Raw genomic sequence first — 16,754 nt, 5'->3', positions numbered from 1 at the left:
GCTATTTTTCTTTTGTACTAGATTTACGTAACTATTGTGTATACGTTACTGCTGGTAGCCCCTTGTCTTGTTATGCTGAAGTGTGCACTTTTTTTTTTGCAAGGCGCGTGGGTAGGTACTTGATGATCTGCAGAGCGGGTTGTCACCATCAACGCTTCACTGCTCCCACCACCTATTCCGTATGTAGTATGTACCACAGACAGGCCACGAGGAGATACCGGCAACCAGACAATGCACTACTATTACTACTACTACTACTCCTAGACATAGATACATCAAAGTTCTCTCTCCACCCATGCGAAGCTACACTGAGCCTACATCGTGCTGGCAGCCCAGCCAATCTCGATTTTGCCCGTATTGAATTCGAGGCTATTGATATGAGATTCTCCCACAAATGCATACTCAGCCATTCGTCCATGTCCAAAGTTTATTGATAACTCTCTTCGACGTCCCCCGCCTGTCTCAACCACCTCCCTCACAGTCCAAGTTGCTCGGGTATGCGCACTGAAGCGTGCGTACGACGTACAGGTATGTATACCCACCCATTTGTCGGTCCCTTTGCTGCACCAGCTGGGTCATCCGCAGCTCCCGTGGCCTCAGAACCCGGCTCAAGACAGGCGCTTTTCCAATGGCCATGACAGTGACATTGAAAGTGGTTTGCCGGCGGCAGAGAGGTAGTCACTGTTACCGAGAGAACCGTCGCCATGTTTCCAGGTACAGGAGCACCGGTAAGACACATTGCCCAGCAAGCAATGGTGAGTCTCTGCTCCTCCCTTGTGGTGTTGGTAGTGGATTCACCGAAATTGAATCATCATCGCTGCATGGGCCAAGGCCGACGCAACTCCCTCTGGCTTGGTAGCGGAGTCTTCTCCGACCGAGTGACATGGCCGGGCGGCGCTACCCTCACGCGCGGGTGCAGTGCACGCGGCGCGGCAGCGTCCCGTAATGGATGGATGGTAGTTCCGTTATTGGAATGTACCTGTATGTATCGCGAACCAATGGCACCCAGTGGATGGCCGACTTGTGGGAGGTGGATCACAGGAGCCACCCTGCCGGTGACTACCTAAGGCAAGGACCGGCCTCTCCAGTAAGTAGGTAGGTAGGTAGTGAGCACTGTACCTGGGTACTTGGGGAGCTCGAAACAGCATTGAAGAAAATAAAACTACCTACACTACACTACTTTGGGCGGTGGGCGCACGGGCTGCTCGAGCTTAGATACAAACCTCAAGGCAACCATCTGTATATAGGTATTTAGTACCTTTCGGATAGGAACAAAACCCTGCGAGGTAAGGTAGTGCAAACTCGGTTGAGAGGTGAGTTCGGAGAAGGGACACTGGAATTGAGGCGGGCTCCCGAGGCGCGACCAAGTCAAGTCGTCACCTCTGGCATCCGAGTCGGCGACTCAGCAGACTGGGCGGGAAACAGTCATCAATCTGCAATCGCGATGGAGGTTTCGCGCCCAAGGGGCTTCGGAGCGGGAGGGATTGGGTCTTCAGCTTCAGAGAGGGTCGGGTCGGCAGCGCTAATGCTTCGCATTTCCAAGGAATGAGTCGGCGGGCTGGCAAAGCAAGGATCCCCCCCTCGCTCCTCTGCGTCTTTCTTTGATTTCCGGCGAAGAAAAAAAAAAACTTGAGCAAAGCGTGTCACGGAGAAGAAGGGTCCTGCGGCCGGCCACCTACTGCCTACCTAGTTATCGTGGAGATCTTGAGAATGGCAGTGAATCGGTATGACAAGCCTGCGCCCACTGCCCCCAAAACGGTCTGATGCCCCACCGAGTGTTGGTGTGCCGATCCCCTCAGCTGCCACTCGCGACCTGGGGTCCCTTGCCTCCGGACCTTTGGTCCCTGTCGTATCCGTACCGCAAGTACCTCAGTCTATGGTACTACTAATCTCACCCCCCCTTCGTGCCGATGGCGTCAAGGCAAATAAATTGCCCTTCCTCTTTTCTTCTTCGGCTCTGGACTGTTCCAGCAGTAGTAGCAGTAGTAGGTACGTACCCAGAACCCCACTTCAATCCTTCCCAAGTTGCCATGGTCCCCTCTCCCCTTCTGTTTACTTTCTTTCCCCTTCATCTCCGTCTTTCTTTCTCGTTCCCGCCCCCCCACTCCCTTGGAGTTGGCACATCTCTGGCCGCTAAGTACATACTTCTTACCCTCTATTCCCTTACCCCAATGGCAGAGCTCCACATATGCTCCAGAGCTATCCCCTCTTTTACTGAGAACGAGAGTGCCCCGCTCCCATGTGGTGGCTACTTGTCTCCCCTCTCCATCGCCGATGTCTATGGCGCATCGTTGATTTTTTCGATCTCCAGGGGTCCTAGCTCCCGCCGAGCCAGTACCGTTCAACTAAATCACATACGGAACACCCACCGGTTCCGTCTCCAGTCAAAGTCAAAGTCAATCATGCGTCCCCCGAACCAATTCTCCATCCCTGGGCTGGGAATCCCATAGCATACGTACAGATACGGATCCTGCTGAGATTTCGCCGTGTTTTGACCCTCGTTCTTGAGTTCTTATTTTCTTTTCGTCTTCTTTACCCTCTTCCCTCCTCCTTTTTTCGTCCCTCCGTATCGGGTGACGTTCTGCAGCGTTGGTCACCTCGCCCCATGATGAAGACCGAGGCTCCTTCTTACGCTCTGCTCCCTCGGCATCCGTAAATTGCAGTTCTTTATTGCATACATGAACGGTTATCTCAGCAACATTCGGCGACTCCTGTGGGCTCACTTGTACCCATCCGCTTGAGCCTGCTAGGCGGTATCTGTCGCGCCATGTAGTGTATGTGCAAACAAAACTACCTATCCCAGTCCGGAGTAAACCGCGAGCCATGCACGCACCCCCCCCCCCTCCTTCTTTGACTTTCCCATTCTTCTCGGAGAACGTCTGGCGCAACGCGGACTCGTACCCCTCTCGGCAACTGTCGACTCGGTCTCCCTTCTCGTTTCCCCTCCATCAGATAGATCGACGATCGCGACCCCTATGGCACCAGGATTCTTCGCTGTCAACGGAGCCCAACCCACACCCTCAGTGCCAACTTTAGACCCTGAAGACAACGTGCCAGCCGCCAAATATTCCCACCTGATCACAACCAGGGTTGTAAATTAGTATACTTAAGTCTAGTATTGGCCTATACTAATACTAATAGTATTTTTAAGCCTATACTAATACTAGGCTAGTCTAGTATAGGGGTATACTAATACTAGGCTAGTTTAGTATTAGTATACTTAAGTATACTAATTAGTAAGTAAAAATAAGTAAAAATAAATAAAAATAAATAAAAATAATAAATTAATATTTTAAATAAATAATTACTATTTTTAATTACTTTAGTAAGTAAAACTTCTTGCTTACTAATCTAGTATCTTAGTAATAATTAACTTAATACTTAAAAACTAGTATAAATTATGAATTAATTATAATTATAAAGTAAAAAAAGTAAAAAAATACTATAAAAAGTATTAATAGTATATATATATATTTATACTAGTATATATATACTTTTATATATAGTATATTAATAACTAAAAATATATTATCTATATTTTTATTTATTTTTACTTATTTTTATATACTAATTAGTATACTTAAGTATACCTAAGTAATACTAATACTAACAAAGGCTATACTAATACTTACTAATACTAAGGTTAGTATAGTTTTCTTATACTAATACTAAGTATACTTAAGTCTAGTATTAGTATACTAAATACTAGTAGTATTTTTTACAACCCTGATCACAACTGATCACCGATCGCGATTGGCAGGTACGCAATGTACGCAGCCCGGAGTACTTCTTCCGGCAACGCCTGCCATCGCATGTTAGTTGCTTGATGGACCTGCTGCACATTACCGTACACCTACGCACACCCGGGATTATACATGTGGTCCCGCGCTGAGAGGTAAAACAGGGTATCGGTTCCCAATCTCGCCCCGCGTGTCCGCCGAAGAAAAGCTGAATCCCGTCAAAGTTGGGCTTGTGCCTCGGCCGGCCATCCTCAGTCGTAAGGTGCCTTCAGCAATCGGTGTCACGATATTCGCCCGTCTCCAATCCCATTGCTCGATCGGACTTGGGGCTCGGTGGCGTCCATATCATTTGGCGACACATTTGGGAGCCCAGAAGACGTGATTGTTGTACTGGTATGCCATTGCACCTACACTGCTATTATGGTTCAGGTGGTTTTCAAGTCTCCCGCTCGCGTGATTCTGACAACCCCACTCGTACCCTCGTCCCCAAAGCATACGACATCACCCCCAGGCACCCTGGCCTCCTCGAACCCCCCGGCGCAGCACAGTAGGTACCTAGCTCCGCCAATCTGCCGTGCCGGGCAGATACACCGGTACACCTGGGCAGGGCCTGGACTGGCCCGCAACTCAATTCTTCCCCACCTCAAACTACGAAAGCATCCCCTTCTCTCCACCTCGAAATGGAGCTTCGTTGCTGACGGACCCGGATCAGACTTCGCCGTGCCTAATGCGTGTTGTTAAGCAAACTATGTACGGATACCTATTGTATTCGTTGCCCAGACAGCAAAAGCCCGCCATGCGCGCTTCCAATCGCGCCAGTGGCTCGACAGCAATTGCAGGTGCCGATTTCTCACCCAAGAGATTTTAAACCATTTTAATCACACTCCATCGCCTCAAGCTCTTGATTTAGTTAGTAGAGGTATGTATATATTGTGGATTTGTGTCTGCTGCTCAGATCCCTTGGACTTGCCACTTTTGTGCTCAACTTTCTATGCCAACCTCGGCAGACGAGCTACCCGCTGTTGTCTGGCCAATTTCTATTCTTGTTTCTTCCACATACTGCTGCGTATATCTCCTGATTGTTTGTCTGGCTTCTCTTCAAAGGGGCTGTCCCCTTACGCCACATCACGTAGCTTGCGTCCCTTTGTGCTGTGGCTTGTCCATCGGCGAGAGGAAAGTGTTCTCTCCCCGCGGCCCACCAAGCTGGCAACCGGGCCAAAACAACTAGGCATCGTCCATACGTCATTGGTATTTTATCCCTGCATTTTCCCCGACCAATACCAAGTGGGTTCTGTGACATAAGTACCTGAGTTCGGTTTTGTCAACATCGAGGCCCATTCATTCTCACTTATTCGGTAAACATCACGACGCCATCTACCATTTTCTTCTTCGCAACAAATCTATTCCCTCCGATGCTTTGCAACTAGGTATGTACATAGCATTCGGTGAGGATGGGATTGCGCACTCAATGGACGCTTTTGACAGACAGATACCGGTATTCTACTCATCCAACCGAACACCACTACCCCTCGCCCTTTCATTGTGTGTTGTACGTACCTGTCTCTGTACCTAGATAGGCAGGTAGGTAGGTATTCCTTGCTTTTAGCCCCCCTCCCCCTTCCCCTGCTCCGAAGTGTAAGGTACTCCGAATCAACTGGGGTAGCCCTTGTGGATATCTGGACGATCTTTTGGTCCCTGACGTTCTGGACCGTCAATTCGACATGGGTTGAGCTGCAGCCACAAAGTTGAACCTTGGAGCTGTCATCAAAGCGCACTGCCATAGCATCAGGATCCGAGGCCCTTGCTGCTACAACATAAGCCGTCCATGGTGCCAGAGGTAATGGGACCAACCTCTACTAAATACCTACCAGGGACCTCAGCAGAAGTCATCCTCATTGGGGCAAGGAATCCACCCTGTTTAGCACCGTCCCCCGATACCCGCTCCACCTTGCAAATTCTCAAAAGACCACGGGACTCGGCTGCAGCTCTTGAGTCCTATGCTCCGTACGTCATTGTGCCAAAGGGGAAATGCATCCTCGGCCCCACTTCTCGTTCGGTCGTGGACGAAATCGCCGACAGCCCGTCCTCGATGCCGGGCCAAGATATATAATTTTAACAATAAAAAGGGGGGGGGGGGGTTTCAGCTTTCCGATTTGGCCCACGATCCTAGGTAGCGTCATCAAACAAGGTCAAAGAAACGGTTTAAAAAGAGGACGACTGTGCATGTCTACACGTATAAAGGTGTGCGCACCGATGGGGATCTGCGCCCTGGTGGCCCAAACTGATTGAGCAGCAGGAACAACTACTGGTAGAATACCTATCATACGATAGGTATCGTGCACCGTGTGACGAGATCTCTGCTGACGGCGACCCAGGGACCAGTGATATGCGGAATATAGGAAGACAACGCCAGTGAACACTCCTAGGAGCCCTCCGCGTCAGGATTTTCGAACCTATTGTTCAATGTCGATCCATTCCCTTTTCTATTGGTGTGATGTCTCTTCGTTCCCGGAATCTACTCCGATCTGCTCGGGGTCCAATAGAAGGTGGAGGATGGAGAAAAGGAAAAGATGAGGGGGAGGCAAAGGCTCGAGGGTCTCTTTGTTTCATGGAATTGCGTACCCCGGAAACCCTCCCGGGTTCTAGTCACTGGCAACGACGGGTACCGTGGCGTTCGGTCGCGTGGCGGCCTGAAGGTCCAATGCACGACGTCGACATAGGCTGGGGACAGCGACGGTTTTGAGCTCTGGGCTTTGAACTCAACCTTTGCGATTTGTGTCCTCGCACTCGACCTGCTGTCTCGTCCGCTCCGCCCTGTTCGCGCTTGCAACGCTCCTGTGTCATCAAACTTTGCAGAGTTGTTCGACCTGGCCCAGTACGTAGAGAGGGGTTTGGACAAGCAAAAGGCGGTGGAAAGTAAGGTTCTCCGCAAAACCTAACAATAGCTAAACCTTGGAATCCACCAAGATATCTACCCCCTCCCCCCCCCCCCCCCTAGTTACACCATCAGACAATATTAGGTTAAAGAGAGACCTTGCGCGCTGCGGATAGGACGCCATTGAGGGGTGAGGAACGAACGCACAGAAGGAACCGAACCGTTGGCTGGCCTCAACGAGGGCAGATATGGCCACAGGGACAGAAAAAGAAAGAAATGGTCATCACGGACCCTTCCAGGCCCTGAATAGACTCTCGAGCGGTCAACGTTTTCCCTCAGCTATCTCCTCTCCTCGCTGCCTGTCCCCAACCGGAGGGACGAGCGTTTGCTGTGTCCGTTCTCTTGTGCACCCCAACTCACTTCCAGCACAAAACATGGATGATCACGCCGTTACGCCCCCTCCTTCCCCCAAAGTCACGAGAACATTGAGGGGAAACAAAAGGAGGGAAAGTTTCCACAGGAAGGGGTGGAGGCGTGGCGAGGTACTAGACTTGGCATGGACCGCAAGGACGCTCATGGAAAGAAAGAAAAAACGTCAAGGCTGCAGACGAAGCACATGGCGGTTTACTGCCAACAGAAACGCCATGCTACCTTCGACGCTATGAAGTAGACGTTTGATCGACACGACCGTTGACGGCGTTGGACCATTCCATACATGAGGATTTCGACTCTTCGTCGACTCTTCGTCTCAAGGTTTCTAAATCGGAAGGCCGAGATGAGAAGCAGGAAGCAGAACTGCCGAAAGGGAAGGCGGTACCCTTACGCTGCATCGCTGCCGGCAGGTGGGAAGCGGGAAGGGTGTTGCATCACGACGACTTGGTCCCCTTATTTCAGTATACCACTCCGGAGCAACGATATCGTCTCATTCCATTCCCTCCCCAGTCCCGGGGATATGCTGATTACCCGATTTTGACCTGAACTGAAGAAAATGTTGTACATACATGAACCCTCCCAAAACGCCACACGCCAATTATGCCGGCTGAGAGCTATGTCTGCCGCTGACCCTTCTCGAGTGATGAGATCGTGCCATTCCCTCTACCAGGTCTAGCTGTTCGGGTGGGATAAAATACGCAGTGCATTTCATGATCCTTTACTGCCCCCCAGTCCGCACTGCACCCTACTTGATGAAGCGAAGGGGCCCGCCTTCCCCTGTCCAGTTGGGCTTTTCAGCCGCTTCGCGGGGGTGGGGGTCCCATCTTGCCTGCGCCGGTATCTACCTTTTTGTTGGGGGGCAGGTCGGGTTTCTTGAAACCTCCGCTATTGGACGAAGAGCCGGCCACCTGCGTGAAAGTGCCACCCTTGAACCACCGGTCCTCTTCCGCTTTCCGCTTGCGACTGAGTTCAGCCTGGACCTTGGGATCGACGAGCTCCAAACCCTGCACAGGTGTGAAAGCCAGTGACGATGCTGTGCCCGTTCCCGCACCCAGAGACGTGCCGACACCTGACGTCCTCAGGCCCTTGCCTCGGAGGTCAATGTTGGAGTTTGCAGATTGTCCGAACCCTTTGAGCGACGATGCGGCTCCATTCATAGGCGTAGCACCGCCCCAGCCCTTATTCTTCTGGCTGAGTTTCGCCCTCGTGCGCTGGTCGATTTGCAAGTTGCGAATCCTACCGTCGTTACCCTGGCCGATCATGCCCATGCCTGCGGTGCTGTCCCCCGTGCCGTAGCCCACCTCCTTCTCCTCCTGGCCAAAGACCATTCTGTTTTGTGCCTTGCGCAGCTCTGTCATGGCTGTCGCCTCCTTGGCCTTTCTTGCCCTTCTTCCACCACGCTTGCGAGATGGCTTGTCGTCCGGCACCGGCAGCGCTCGTGGACCCTTGTTCGGAGGCGGCTCTGTGAGCTTCTCAAGCCGTGTAAGACACTGCTCCTTGAGATCTTCGCCTGTAGAGCCGTCAGGACTGGAGTGTATACGGTCGACACGCGCTGAAAGCACGAGTTTGGCGGCTACGATGCGCATGGCCTGCTTCTTGAGGTCGTTGGGAATGCCCTGGATGATGGGAGAATGATAGAGGAACCCTTGTTGTCTAACACCGATATTCGTAGCCAAGCCCGCGGCACCAGCGCCCTTCTTCGAGCCCCACGCTGGGATGTTACAAGAGGGTGTCTTGGCTAGACCCGTGAGGCCACCAGCAGCGTTCAACAGCTGCGCCGCCGTCAACGAGCCGATCAAAGCGGTCAGGTTCGGCGCAAATAGGTTCATCCGCGACTGGACATATTCCGTAAGGGTCTTCTTCGCCTTGTCGAGGGAGATGACCATTTCGCATGCTCTGTACACACGCTCCAGTTCATCTTCTGACATTTCTCGTCCCTTTGTTGTCGTGGCTTCCACCGTCACAATCATCAGGGATGGGCCGTCGAGAACTGAACGCAAAGACGCCTTTAGAGGATTTTCCGTTGCATACTGTAGCTTCTTGATGTTTTCCGAATCCAGAGGTCCATTTCCCAGTATCGCGACAACCTTTGCGTATTCCAGCGGGTTGGTAATAAGGGTCTCGAGCTCTGGAAACCGTATCGAGTAATGGTCTCGGATGTATTTGTGCACCAAGACTATCTCACTGTCGATTAGCGTAGATAGACTGTTTGACTGAGTAAGGAGGTGGTATTCAGGATGGTCTTCGATATTGCCAAGGAGCTGCGTTGGCGTAGGTTGAGACTGGTAGTGTGCGATTTTCTGTAATATTCGAGTCACGATGTCAGGGCTAGTTCTCCCAAGAGAGGATGTAAACACTGCTAAACGATAGCCATACGTGTTTCCGGGGGCTTGGCTAACCTCTAGTATGGGTTGTAAAGTCTGCATAAGACTGGCGACGCTGCGAACATCGTTGACGCTGCCCAACTGCATCTTCTCGACCTTTGCTTTAGCATCCTCGGCATCTTCGACAGGGTCGACGGCGCCTTTTGATACGCCTCCCATTTCATGGTCTCCATCCTCAGGGTCGCTTTGGTCTCCATCGAGGTCCATGTCGTGCAAGGCCTTGTTACCATTTGCTTCGGGCGCATTGTCGAAAAGCCCGAGGGGATCATTGTCTTGCTGGGTGTCTTCAGCTTCGGAGCCAGAGTCCTCGAAGTCCTGAAGAAGCTCGTCCGCAAGAGTCGCCATCGTGCCGGTCGCAGATGTTGCAGTGCGCGCTTGATCGTAGTATCGTATGTGATGAGAAACGGCGCAACGAAGAAAGGAAGCTTGTGTGACAAAAAGTTATCTTTCTGTTCCTGGGAAGCCTTGCGAGGCTGCGTCGCTTTTCCCGTGGCAGGTGGGCCCTCAGCCACATCAGCTCGTTATCGGAGTGGCTGGAGCCCCGATAAGAGCTGCTTTTTTCCAACCACAGCTCAGCCCAGCCTTGAGTGGAATCAACAACCCACGATCGACACCTCTAGCCATTGACGATTAACAAAAGCCGCGGGGTTACGCGAACCAACTTTACTGTCGACCACGCCACCTGCCTCATAGACCACGACATCAAGTATCGAAGCCGGAGAACGTGACGATTGCGCAGTTGCCGAGAATCCTACCTTCCACCAACAAGTCGCGATAATGGAGGCATCGCGAGGACCGCCCAAGGTCAAGAACAAGGCCGCCGCGCCTGTTCAAATCTCTGCCGAGCAGCTTCTTCGCGAGGCAGTTGACCGTCAAGAGGTTGCGCTGCAGGCACCAACCCAGCGCTTTGCCGATTTGGAGGAGCTGCACGAATTCCAGGGCAGAAAACGTAGAGAGTTTGAGGATTACGTCCGGCGCAACAGAGTGAACCTTAACAACTGGATGCGATATGCGCAATGGGAGTTAGAGCAGAAGGAGTTTGCGCGCGCTCGATCAGTCTTTGAGCGCGCGCTCGATGTGCATCCTAATGATATCCGCCTCTGGATCAGATACATCGAGTCGGAGAGTAAGGAAGCCGTGCCAGACTAGATACTGGGCCAGAACGCTAACATCGTTACAGTGAAATGCCGAAACATCAATCATGCGCGAAATCTCCTCGACAGAGCCGTCACGCGGCTACCCCGTGTTGATAAGCTGTGGTACAAATACGTCTATATGGAAGAGATGCTGGGCAACGTCCCGGGAACCCGCCAAGTCTTTGACCGATGGATGCAATGGCAGCCCGATGAAGCCGCATGGAGTGCCTACATCAAGCTTGAAAAGCGATATGGCGAATACGACCGAGCTAGAGACATATTCAGAGCCTTCACCATTGTCCACCCGGAACCCAGAAACTGGATCAAATGGGCACGTTTTGAAGAGGAGTTTGGCACCAGCGACATGGTTCGTGACATATTTGGGACTGCCATTGAAGAGTTGGGCGACGAATTTGTGGACGAGAAGCTCTTCATTGCCTATGCAAGATATGAGGCGAAATTGAAGGAGTACGAACGAGCCAGGGCAATCTATAAGTATGCCCTAGACCGTTTACCTCGTTCCCGGTCCATGGCTCTACATAAAGCCTATACGACGTTCGAGAAGCAGTTTGGAGATAAAGACGGTGTTGAGGATGTTGTTCTTTCAAAGCGCCGCGTCTTTTACGAAGCACAGGTCAAGGAGAACCCGAAGAACTACGATATTTGGTTCGACTACACGCGTCTCGAGGAAACCGCTGGCGATCTTGACAGAGTTCGAGATGTATACGAAAGAGCAGTTGCCCAGGTACCGCCGGCGCAGGAGAAGAGATTCTGGAGGCGTTATATTTATCTCTGGATTAACTATGCCATTTTTGAGGAGCTCCAAGCAAAGGATGTCGAGCGCTCACGGCAGGTCTACAGGGTATGCTTGGAGCTGATACCGCATAAGAAGTTTACATTCGCGAAGATTTGGTTGCTGAAGGCGCAGTTCGAGATCCGGCAAGGCGAGCTCACCGCGGCCCGTAAGACTCTGGGCCAGGGCATCGGTATGTGCCCCAAGGACAAGCTCTTTAGGGGTTACATTGAATTGGAGCTCAAGCTCTTTGAGTTTTTACGGTGCCGAACACTGTACGAGAAGCACATCGAGTGGAACCCGTCCAACTGCCAGACCTGGATCAAATTCGCCGAGCTCGAGCGCGGTCTTGATGATCTCGAACGTACCAGAGCAATTTTCGAGCTGGCTGTGAGTCAACCGGTTCTCGACATGCCCGAACTGTTGTGGAAGGCGTATATCGACTTCGAGGAAGAAGAGGGAGAGTACGAAAGGACAAGAGAGCTCTACGAGCGTCTTCTCGAAAAGACAGACCATGTCAAGGTTTGGATCAGCTTCGCGCACTTCGAGCTCAACATACCAGAGGACGAGGAGGAGGCGGAGGAGGAAGCGCCGATTAGCAATGAGGCCAAGGCGCGCGCGCGCAAGGTATTCGAGCGCGCACACAAGAGCATGCGCGACAAGGATCTCAAGGAGGAGGCCGTCACGCTGCTCAATGCTTGGTTGTCGTTTGAGAGAACGCACGGCGCCGGCGACGATGTGGAGAAGGTACAGAAGTTGATGCCGCGTAAGACGAAGCGTAGGAGGCGCCTCGACGATGACAGCTTCGAGGAGTACATCGACTACGTTTTCCCAGCCGACGATAAGCAGACCCAGAACTTGTCCAATCTGCTGGCCATGGCACAGGCTTGGAAGAAGCAGGGAGGAGATGCAGCGTCATAGACAACATCCCCATCCGCATGGCAGAATGTTTGTCATTTTAGTTATTATATCATACCATAGGTATTAGATCATGTTCAATCCAAGTTTCCTAGCCAGAGAGAAGAAGAAAACCCAATCTCGGTTCGGATCAGTGGTGCGATTTTACGAAAACAGTTTTTATCAAAAGAACATCCCGGATGCTGTCAGCCATCCGAAGCTTCCGCTAAATGGTGTGCGGGCGAACCCACATTGGAGCCTCCAGCGTCCGGTATGTCCACTTGACGACAGGACGCCGAGCTGGCACTCGGCACCGAAATGGGATGCCAAATACAAATCCAGGCACACGAGAATCTTGCCATTGAGATGGGTGGCACCGAGAGACGAGACATGTCAAATCAGTCATCTGACGATGCCTCACCAATCATGGCCACAGGCGCCCCATCGAGGTGTGAAATGATGTCATTCTGCTCCTGATCACTTAGCCGCTTGTCACCGCCAGGCAACCAGAGCCACCACTTGAAAAGATTGGTCCCAGACCCTCAAAGTCGATGTTGAACCAACAACTGAGGATGCCGGGGTTTGCACATGTGCTTCGCTCCGCAGGGTGGCCCACAGATCGAGAAACAAGAGATGCAAAACGGGCTTACCGATGAGCCCAGGTTCCCAACCCCCTCCACCCTTCCCATCCGACATATCACATCACATCGGCCTGCTCTGTACTTTGCTCTGTATCGGCGTCTCTTCCCACCATGTTATTCTACTTGATTCCCAAAGACGAGCTAAACATGAAATGACGAAGCTGTGCCACGTTTGCCATATATAATCACATGCGGCATGTGCACAACAACGAGACAGTTTGCCGGCGTTGAGTTTGCATTGATTCCTATTCGTCAGGCCATTGACCCAGTCAGGGCGGAAAGGGAGAGGAAGGGAGCGCGGGACTGGCTTCGGAGTCAACCGCCTCGCCGAGGAACCACACTCGGTGGTGTCAGATAGCGAAGCGAACAAACGGCCGGCACGCACATAGTGCAGGTGCATGTGGGGAGGCAAGCTTGCGCAAAACTTCATATGTCATAGTGGTTGACAACTGCATGGCCTGCCTAGTATAACATTGAGAATCAAACGCCCGTCCCATCCACAGAGAATACTAACATCCAAAGGAAAATACTAAAGAGGGATACAACTGGCAAACTGCACACCAAATCAGTAAAAAGATATGACTCTTCAGTCGGCGAGTGACAAGTACTCGAGAGGATGTCTTCCTCCATCACCCCATCGCTGCTGATCAGGCGCTAGTGTGAGCTACGAGACCCATAGCGACGACGTACGCCGTCTATTCCGCCGTATATCATCATCCCGCATATCGGTTCCCTCCCTTCCCGACTTGTCCCCGATCTTTACTACCAAAAAAGAAAAGATAGAGTACCACCCAGAGAAGTTGGTCGCCCCTTCACCGCCGCTTGTCCGTTCTCGCGCTAGTGAAAAAAATATCCTGTCTGTCTCAGGAACAGGGGTTCCTTTCCCATCGGGTTTCGCTTGGCTGCGAGGTTCGATCAGTTGTTGGCCAGGCCTCTCTCTTCTTTCTCGCCTCCTCCCTACAATTCCGAAACGAAAGAAAAGAAAACCTCATCGTTCCAATCGGACCCTGGCGATCAGCTCCGACCCTGGCCCCATCGTGCGCTCATTCTGTCTGAGCTGCATGTTGCCGGATTGCCGCGGGTCGGTAGGGCCATCATTCGCATGACCCCGTCGGCAACGAGACATGGTCCAACCAGTTGCCGATCCATCTGGCTATGGATGACGGCGTGGCCGATTAGTAACGGCGGCGATGGTCTATCACAATCCAATTAGAATCTGTTTGGCTTATAGTACGATAAGAAAGAATGCGTGTAGATTTGGCAACAGGGGAGAAAGGGGGAGAATCCATCTATCTGAGTAACGCAATGCAAGACGGCTGCTTGTTGAAAGGCAAGTTTGAAAGTGAAAGGCAAATGCGGAACGCCAGTTCTACATCCCCCTCATTATTCGGTCTCTCTAATTCATTTGGTGCTTAGAATAGTCGCGGCTGGTGCTGCAACAATAATCCGTGCAAATGTCGTGGCGTCGTAAAACCTGATACAGACATAGAAAACCGCAAATCCAGTGTGTCGAGGGCAAAGAGGGGCAAGATGCAGAAAACGCCGCGGTTCAGGTGTGCGGTGAGGATCAGAAACATGGCGATTGGGAGGACTTGGCTCCCGTTGCACCACCTCCTCAGTTTCTGTACCTCCCGTCGTCATAGCTAGCAGGAGGAGCAGGCAAGCGGCCGGCAGAGTACGGGTTGTCGTCATAATATGTTGACCTGTAATCGTATCGCTCTTCTTGGGGAGACGCAGAAGAGTACCAGTCATCCGCCCTGCTCCTTCTGCGGTCATGGCCGCTGTTGAGTCTCCTCTGTCTCTCAAGCCGTTTCTGATGTCGAATGGCCTTTTCTTGCTGGAACTGCTTGCATTCGTGGGTCATCTCTTTGGCCTCCTTGAGTTCAGACCAAGCACCCTTGATGCCGAGGGCAGCGATCCCAACAGAAGCGGCGTCTTGCACAATAGCCTTCGTCTTGAGCTTCTTCGCTTCTTCTGGACTGAGCCGTCCTTCTCTCACAGCCTTATGCCGTGCATTGCGCTTCTCCATACTCTGATAGACTCCATGTGCTGCGTGAATGGTGGCAACTGCCGCGAGGCCCGTTGTAATGACTTGCTTACCTCTCATTTTCCTAGCACGTTTCGCGTCGTCGTCCGAGTCACCAAGGTCCGAGTCCGAACTCGCATCCGATTTTCCTCCTCTACGACGGGAACGGTCGCGACGGTGGCTCGTGTACGAGGACCTGTCGTCTTCGTAGGCGGCATCGCGTCCACCGCGGGTATATCCGTCGTCATATTCATCAGAATATCTTCGGCTTGTGCCACGGCGGGAGCTACGGTCGTCATAGTAGCTGTCATCTCGGGCATACTTATCCCTCTCCTTTTCCTCGGGGTCACTACCAAGACCGATCTTGGCGAGCTTCTTCCGGGCCGAATCAACAACGCTGCGGCTCCTGCTCCGCTGGCGTCGGCCGTCGCGGCTGCGGCTAGAAGCCCGGCTATCATAAGAGTCGGCACTGCGGCCTCGGCTGCGAGACCGGACATTTTCAATTGCCTTCTTTGCGCCGAAAGCACCGAGTCCAGCCGTAGCCAGAGCGGCCAAGCCCGGCCCGCCACCTCCGCCATCAGAACGAGCGCGCGACCGGGATCGGCTTCGACCGGTGCTCCGGTCTTCTTCGATGTTGCGCTTGGATCCGTTGATAACACGGTTCCCCAGCAAACCACCGATGACGGACTCAGCCAGACCCAGTTTGCTTTGCTTCTCGCCGCCCTGAGCAGCATCGATGGTGGCAGCACCGGCAGCTGCAGTGATGATGCGCTTGGTCTTCTCGCCCTTCCAGCCGCCAGGCTCCTTGGCAACGCGGAAGGCCTCGGTGGCTCCGGCAATTAAGGAAGCCATAGCCGCCTTCTGCATCTTGCTGGCAGCGTCCCCGCCCGGTCCCCGAGATTTGGACCGAGAGCCCCTCGAGTCAGGGCTGCCTCGTCGGCTGCGAGTGTCGCTGCGCCTGTCATCACCACCGCCTGCTCCCGTGAGAGCCTTGACCGCAACTCCCAGGCCAGAAGCCGCCAGGGCGTTCTCTAGGAAAGACTTGTTGCTCTTCTTCTCCCTCTCCCCCTCTTCGTCGGAGTAGTACTCAGTGACCCTGCCGTCACGGCCGCGGTGGACGACATATGTGGCTTTGTCTTCCTCCTTTTCCTTACGCTTGCTGTAGAACTCTGCACCCTGGTAGCCTGCGAGTGCTCCAGCAGCGCCCAAGGCTGCAGAGCTCAGGTAGTTGCGCTCGATTTCGCCGCCATGCTCCTTGGCTTCCTTTCTGTCGTAAAGTTCCTTGCCACCGAAAGCCAAAGCTGCACCGGCAACGGCAGCTATGATCTTTTCTTGTTGGTTGAGCACACGCTTACGGGACCTCTCCTCCTCGGCATAGAGGACACTTCCGGCCTTCCTGCTTCGACGATCATAGTCGCGGTCATAGTATCGATCTCGGTCATCGTAGCCTCGGTAGTCATCGTAATAGCCCGGCTCTGCTGAACGGGTTCTGCGGGAATCTCTGTCTCTGTATCCCGGAGGAGGAAAATCACGACGAACTTCTTCGATGGAGAGATCGCTGTTCTCTCGGGCCTTGGGAATGATCTCGCGGGACTGGTAGACCTTCAGGTATCCATCGTCTGCGTACCGGGGGTCGACCCTCTCCTCCCGACGCTCCTCGCGCACGTAGCGACGAGTGCGCGGGGTTTCGTAGTCGTAGCTCATGCCGGTCGATAAAGAGTATGCGCAAGAACCGGTGAAATGGCTTGGGGGTTATGTTGTGGGAAGCGGGGTGTTGTAAGTCTCCGAGTGAGGCGATAGAGTGTCGTCTATATGGTGTGCAGCACCAGG

General features: G+C 52.7%; 6 protein-coding genes across 6 annotated transcripts; 4 read left to right on the top strand and 2 right to left on the bottom strand.

The window, feature by feature from the left end:
• The first annotated feature begins 1,695 nt into the window (after positions 1-1,695).
• Positions 1,696-2,637, top strand: LY79DRAFT_327328 (uncharacterized protein). Its single transcript, XM_060552470.1, has one exon. It carries the CDS (start codon positions 1,911-1,913, stop codon positions 2,448-2,450), a length of 540 nt encoding a protein of 179 aa, XP_060418806.1. The 5' UTR covers positions 1,696-1,910; the 3' UTR covers positions 2,451-2,637.
• Positions 2,638-4,160: 1,523 nt separating this feature from the next.
• On the top strand, positions 4,161-4,608 carry LY79DRAFT_576367 (uncharacterized protein; the record flags this gene model as incomplete). Its single annotated transcript, XM_060559788.1, has 2 exons — positions 4,161-4,291; positions 4,326-4,608. The coding sequence occupies 2 exons, from the start codon at positions 4,161-4,163 to the stop codon at positions 4,606-4,608; spliced, it is 414 nt and encodes a 137-aa protein (XP_060418805.1).
• A 3,233-nt stretch (positions 4,609-7,841) lies between these two features.
• On the bottom strand, positions 7,842-9,776 carry LY79DRAFT_507143 (Prp31 C terminal domain-containing protein; the record flags this gene model as incomplete). The annotated part of the gene is made up of 2 exons (XM_060553794.1): positions 7,842-9,347; positions 9,447-9,776. The coding sequence occupies 2 exons, from the start codon at positions 9,774-9,776 to the stop codon at positions 7,842-7,844; spliced, it is 1,836 nt and encodes a 611-aa protein (XP_060418804.1).
• Positions 9,777-10,208: 432 nt separating this feature from the next.
• Positions 10,209-12,281, top strand: LY79DRAFT_666366 (uncharacterized protein; the record flags this gene model as incomplete). Its single annotated transcript, XM_060563213.1, has 2 exons — positions 10,209-10,557; positions 10,612-12,281. The coding sequence occupies 2 exons, from the start codon at positions 10,209-10,211 to the stop codon at positions 12,279-12,281; spliced, it is 2,019 nt and encodes a 672-aa protein (XP_060418803.1).
• A 970-nt stretch (positions 12,282-13,251) lies between these two features.
• Positions 13,252-14,223, top strand: LY79DRAFT_327166 (uncharacterized protein). Its single transcript, XM_060552468.1, has 2 exons — positions 13,252-13,502; positions 13,557-14,223. Exons 1-2 carry the CDS (start codon positions 13,477-13,479, stop codon positions 14,002-14,004), a joined length of 474 nt encoding a protein of 157 aa, XP_060418802.1. The 5' UTR covers positions 13,252-13,476; the 3' UTR covers positions 14,005-14,223.
• A 290-nt stretch (positions 14,224-14,513) lies between these two features.
• LY79DRAFT_507206 (uncharacterized protein) lies at positions 14,514-16,628 on the bottom strand (the record flags this gene model as incomplete). The annotated part of the gene is made up of 1 exon (XM_060553802.1): positions 14,514-16,628. The coding sequence occupies one exon, from the start codon at positions 16,626-16,628 to the stop codon at positions 14,514-14,516; it is 2,115 nt and encodes a 704-aa protein (XP_060418801.1).
• Positions 16,629-16,754: the final 126 nt, after the last annotated feature.

This window comes from Colletotrichum navitas (genome assembly GCF_030913465.1).
Source record: "Colletotrichum navitas strain CBS 125086 chromosome Unknown LY79scaffold_6, whole genome shotgun sequence".
Classification (NCBI taxonomy): domain Eukaryota; kingdom Fungi; phylum Ascomycota; class Sordariomycetes; order Glomerellales; family Glomerellaceae; genus Colletotrichum; species Colletotrichum navitas.
This window is presented reverse-complemented; position numbering and strand designations above follow the sequence as displayed.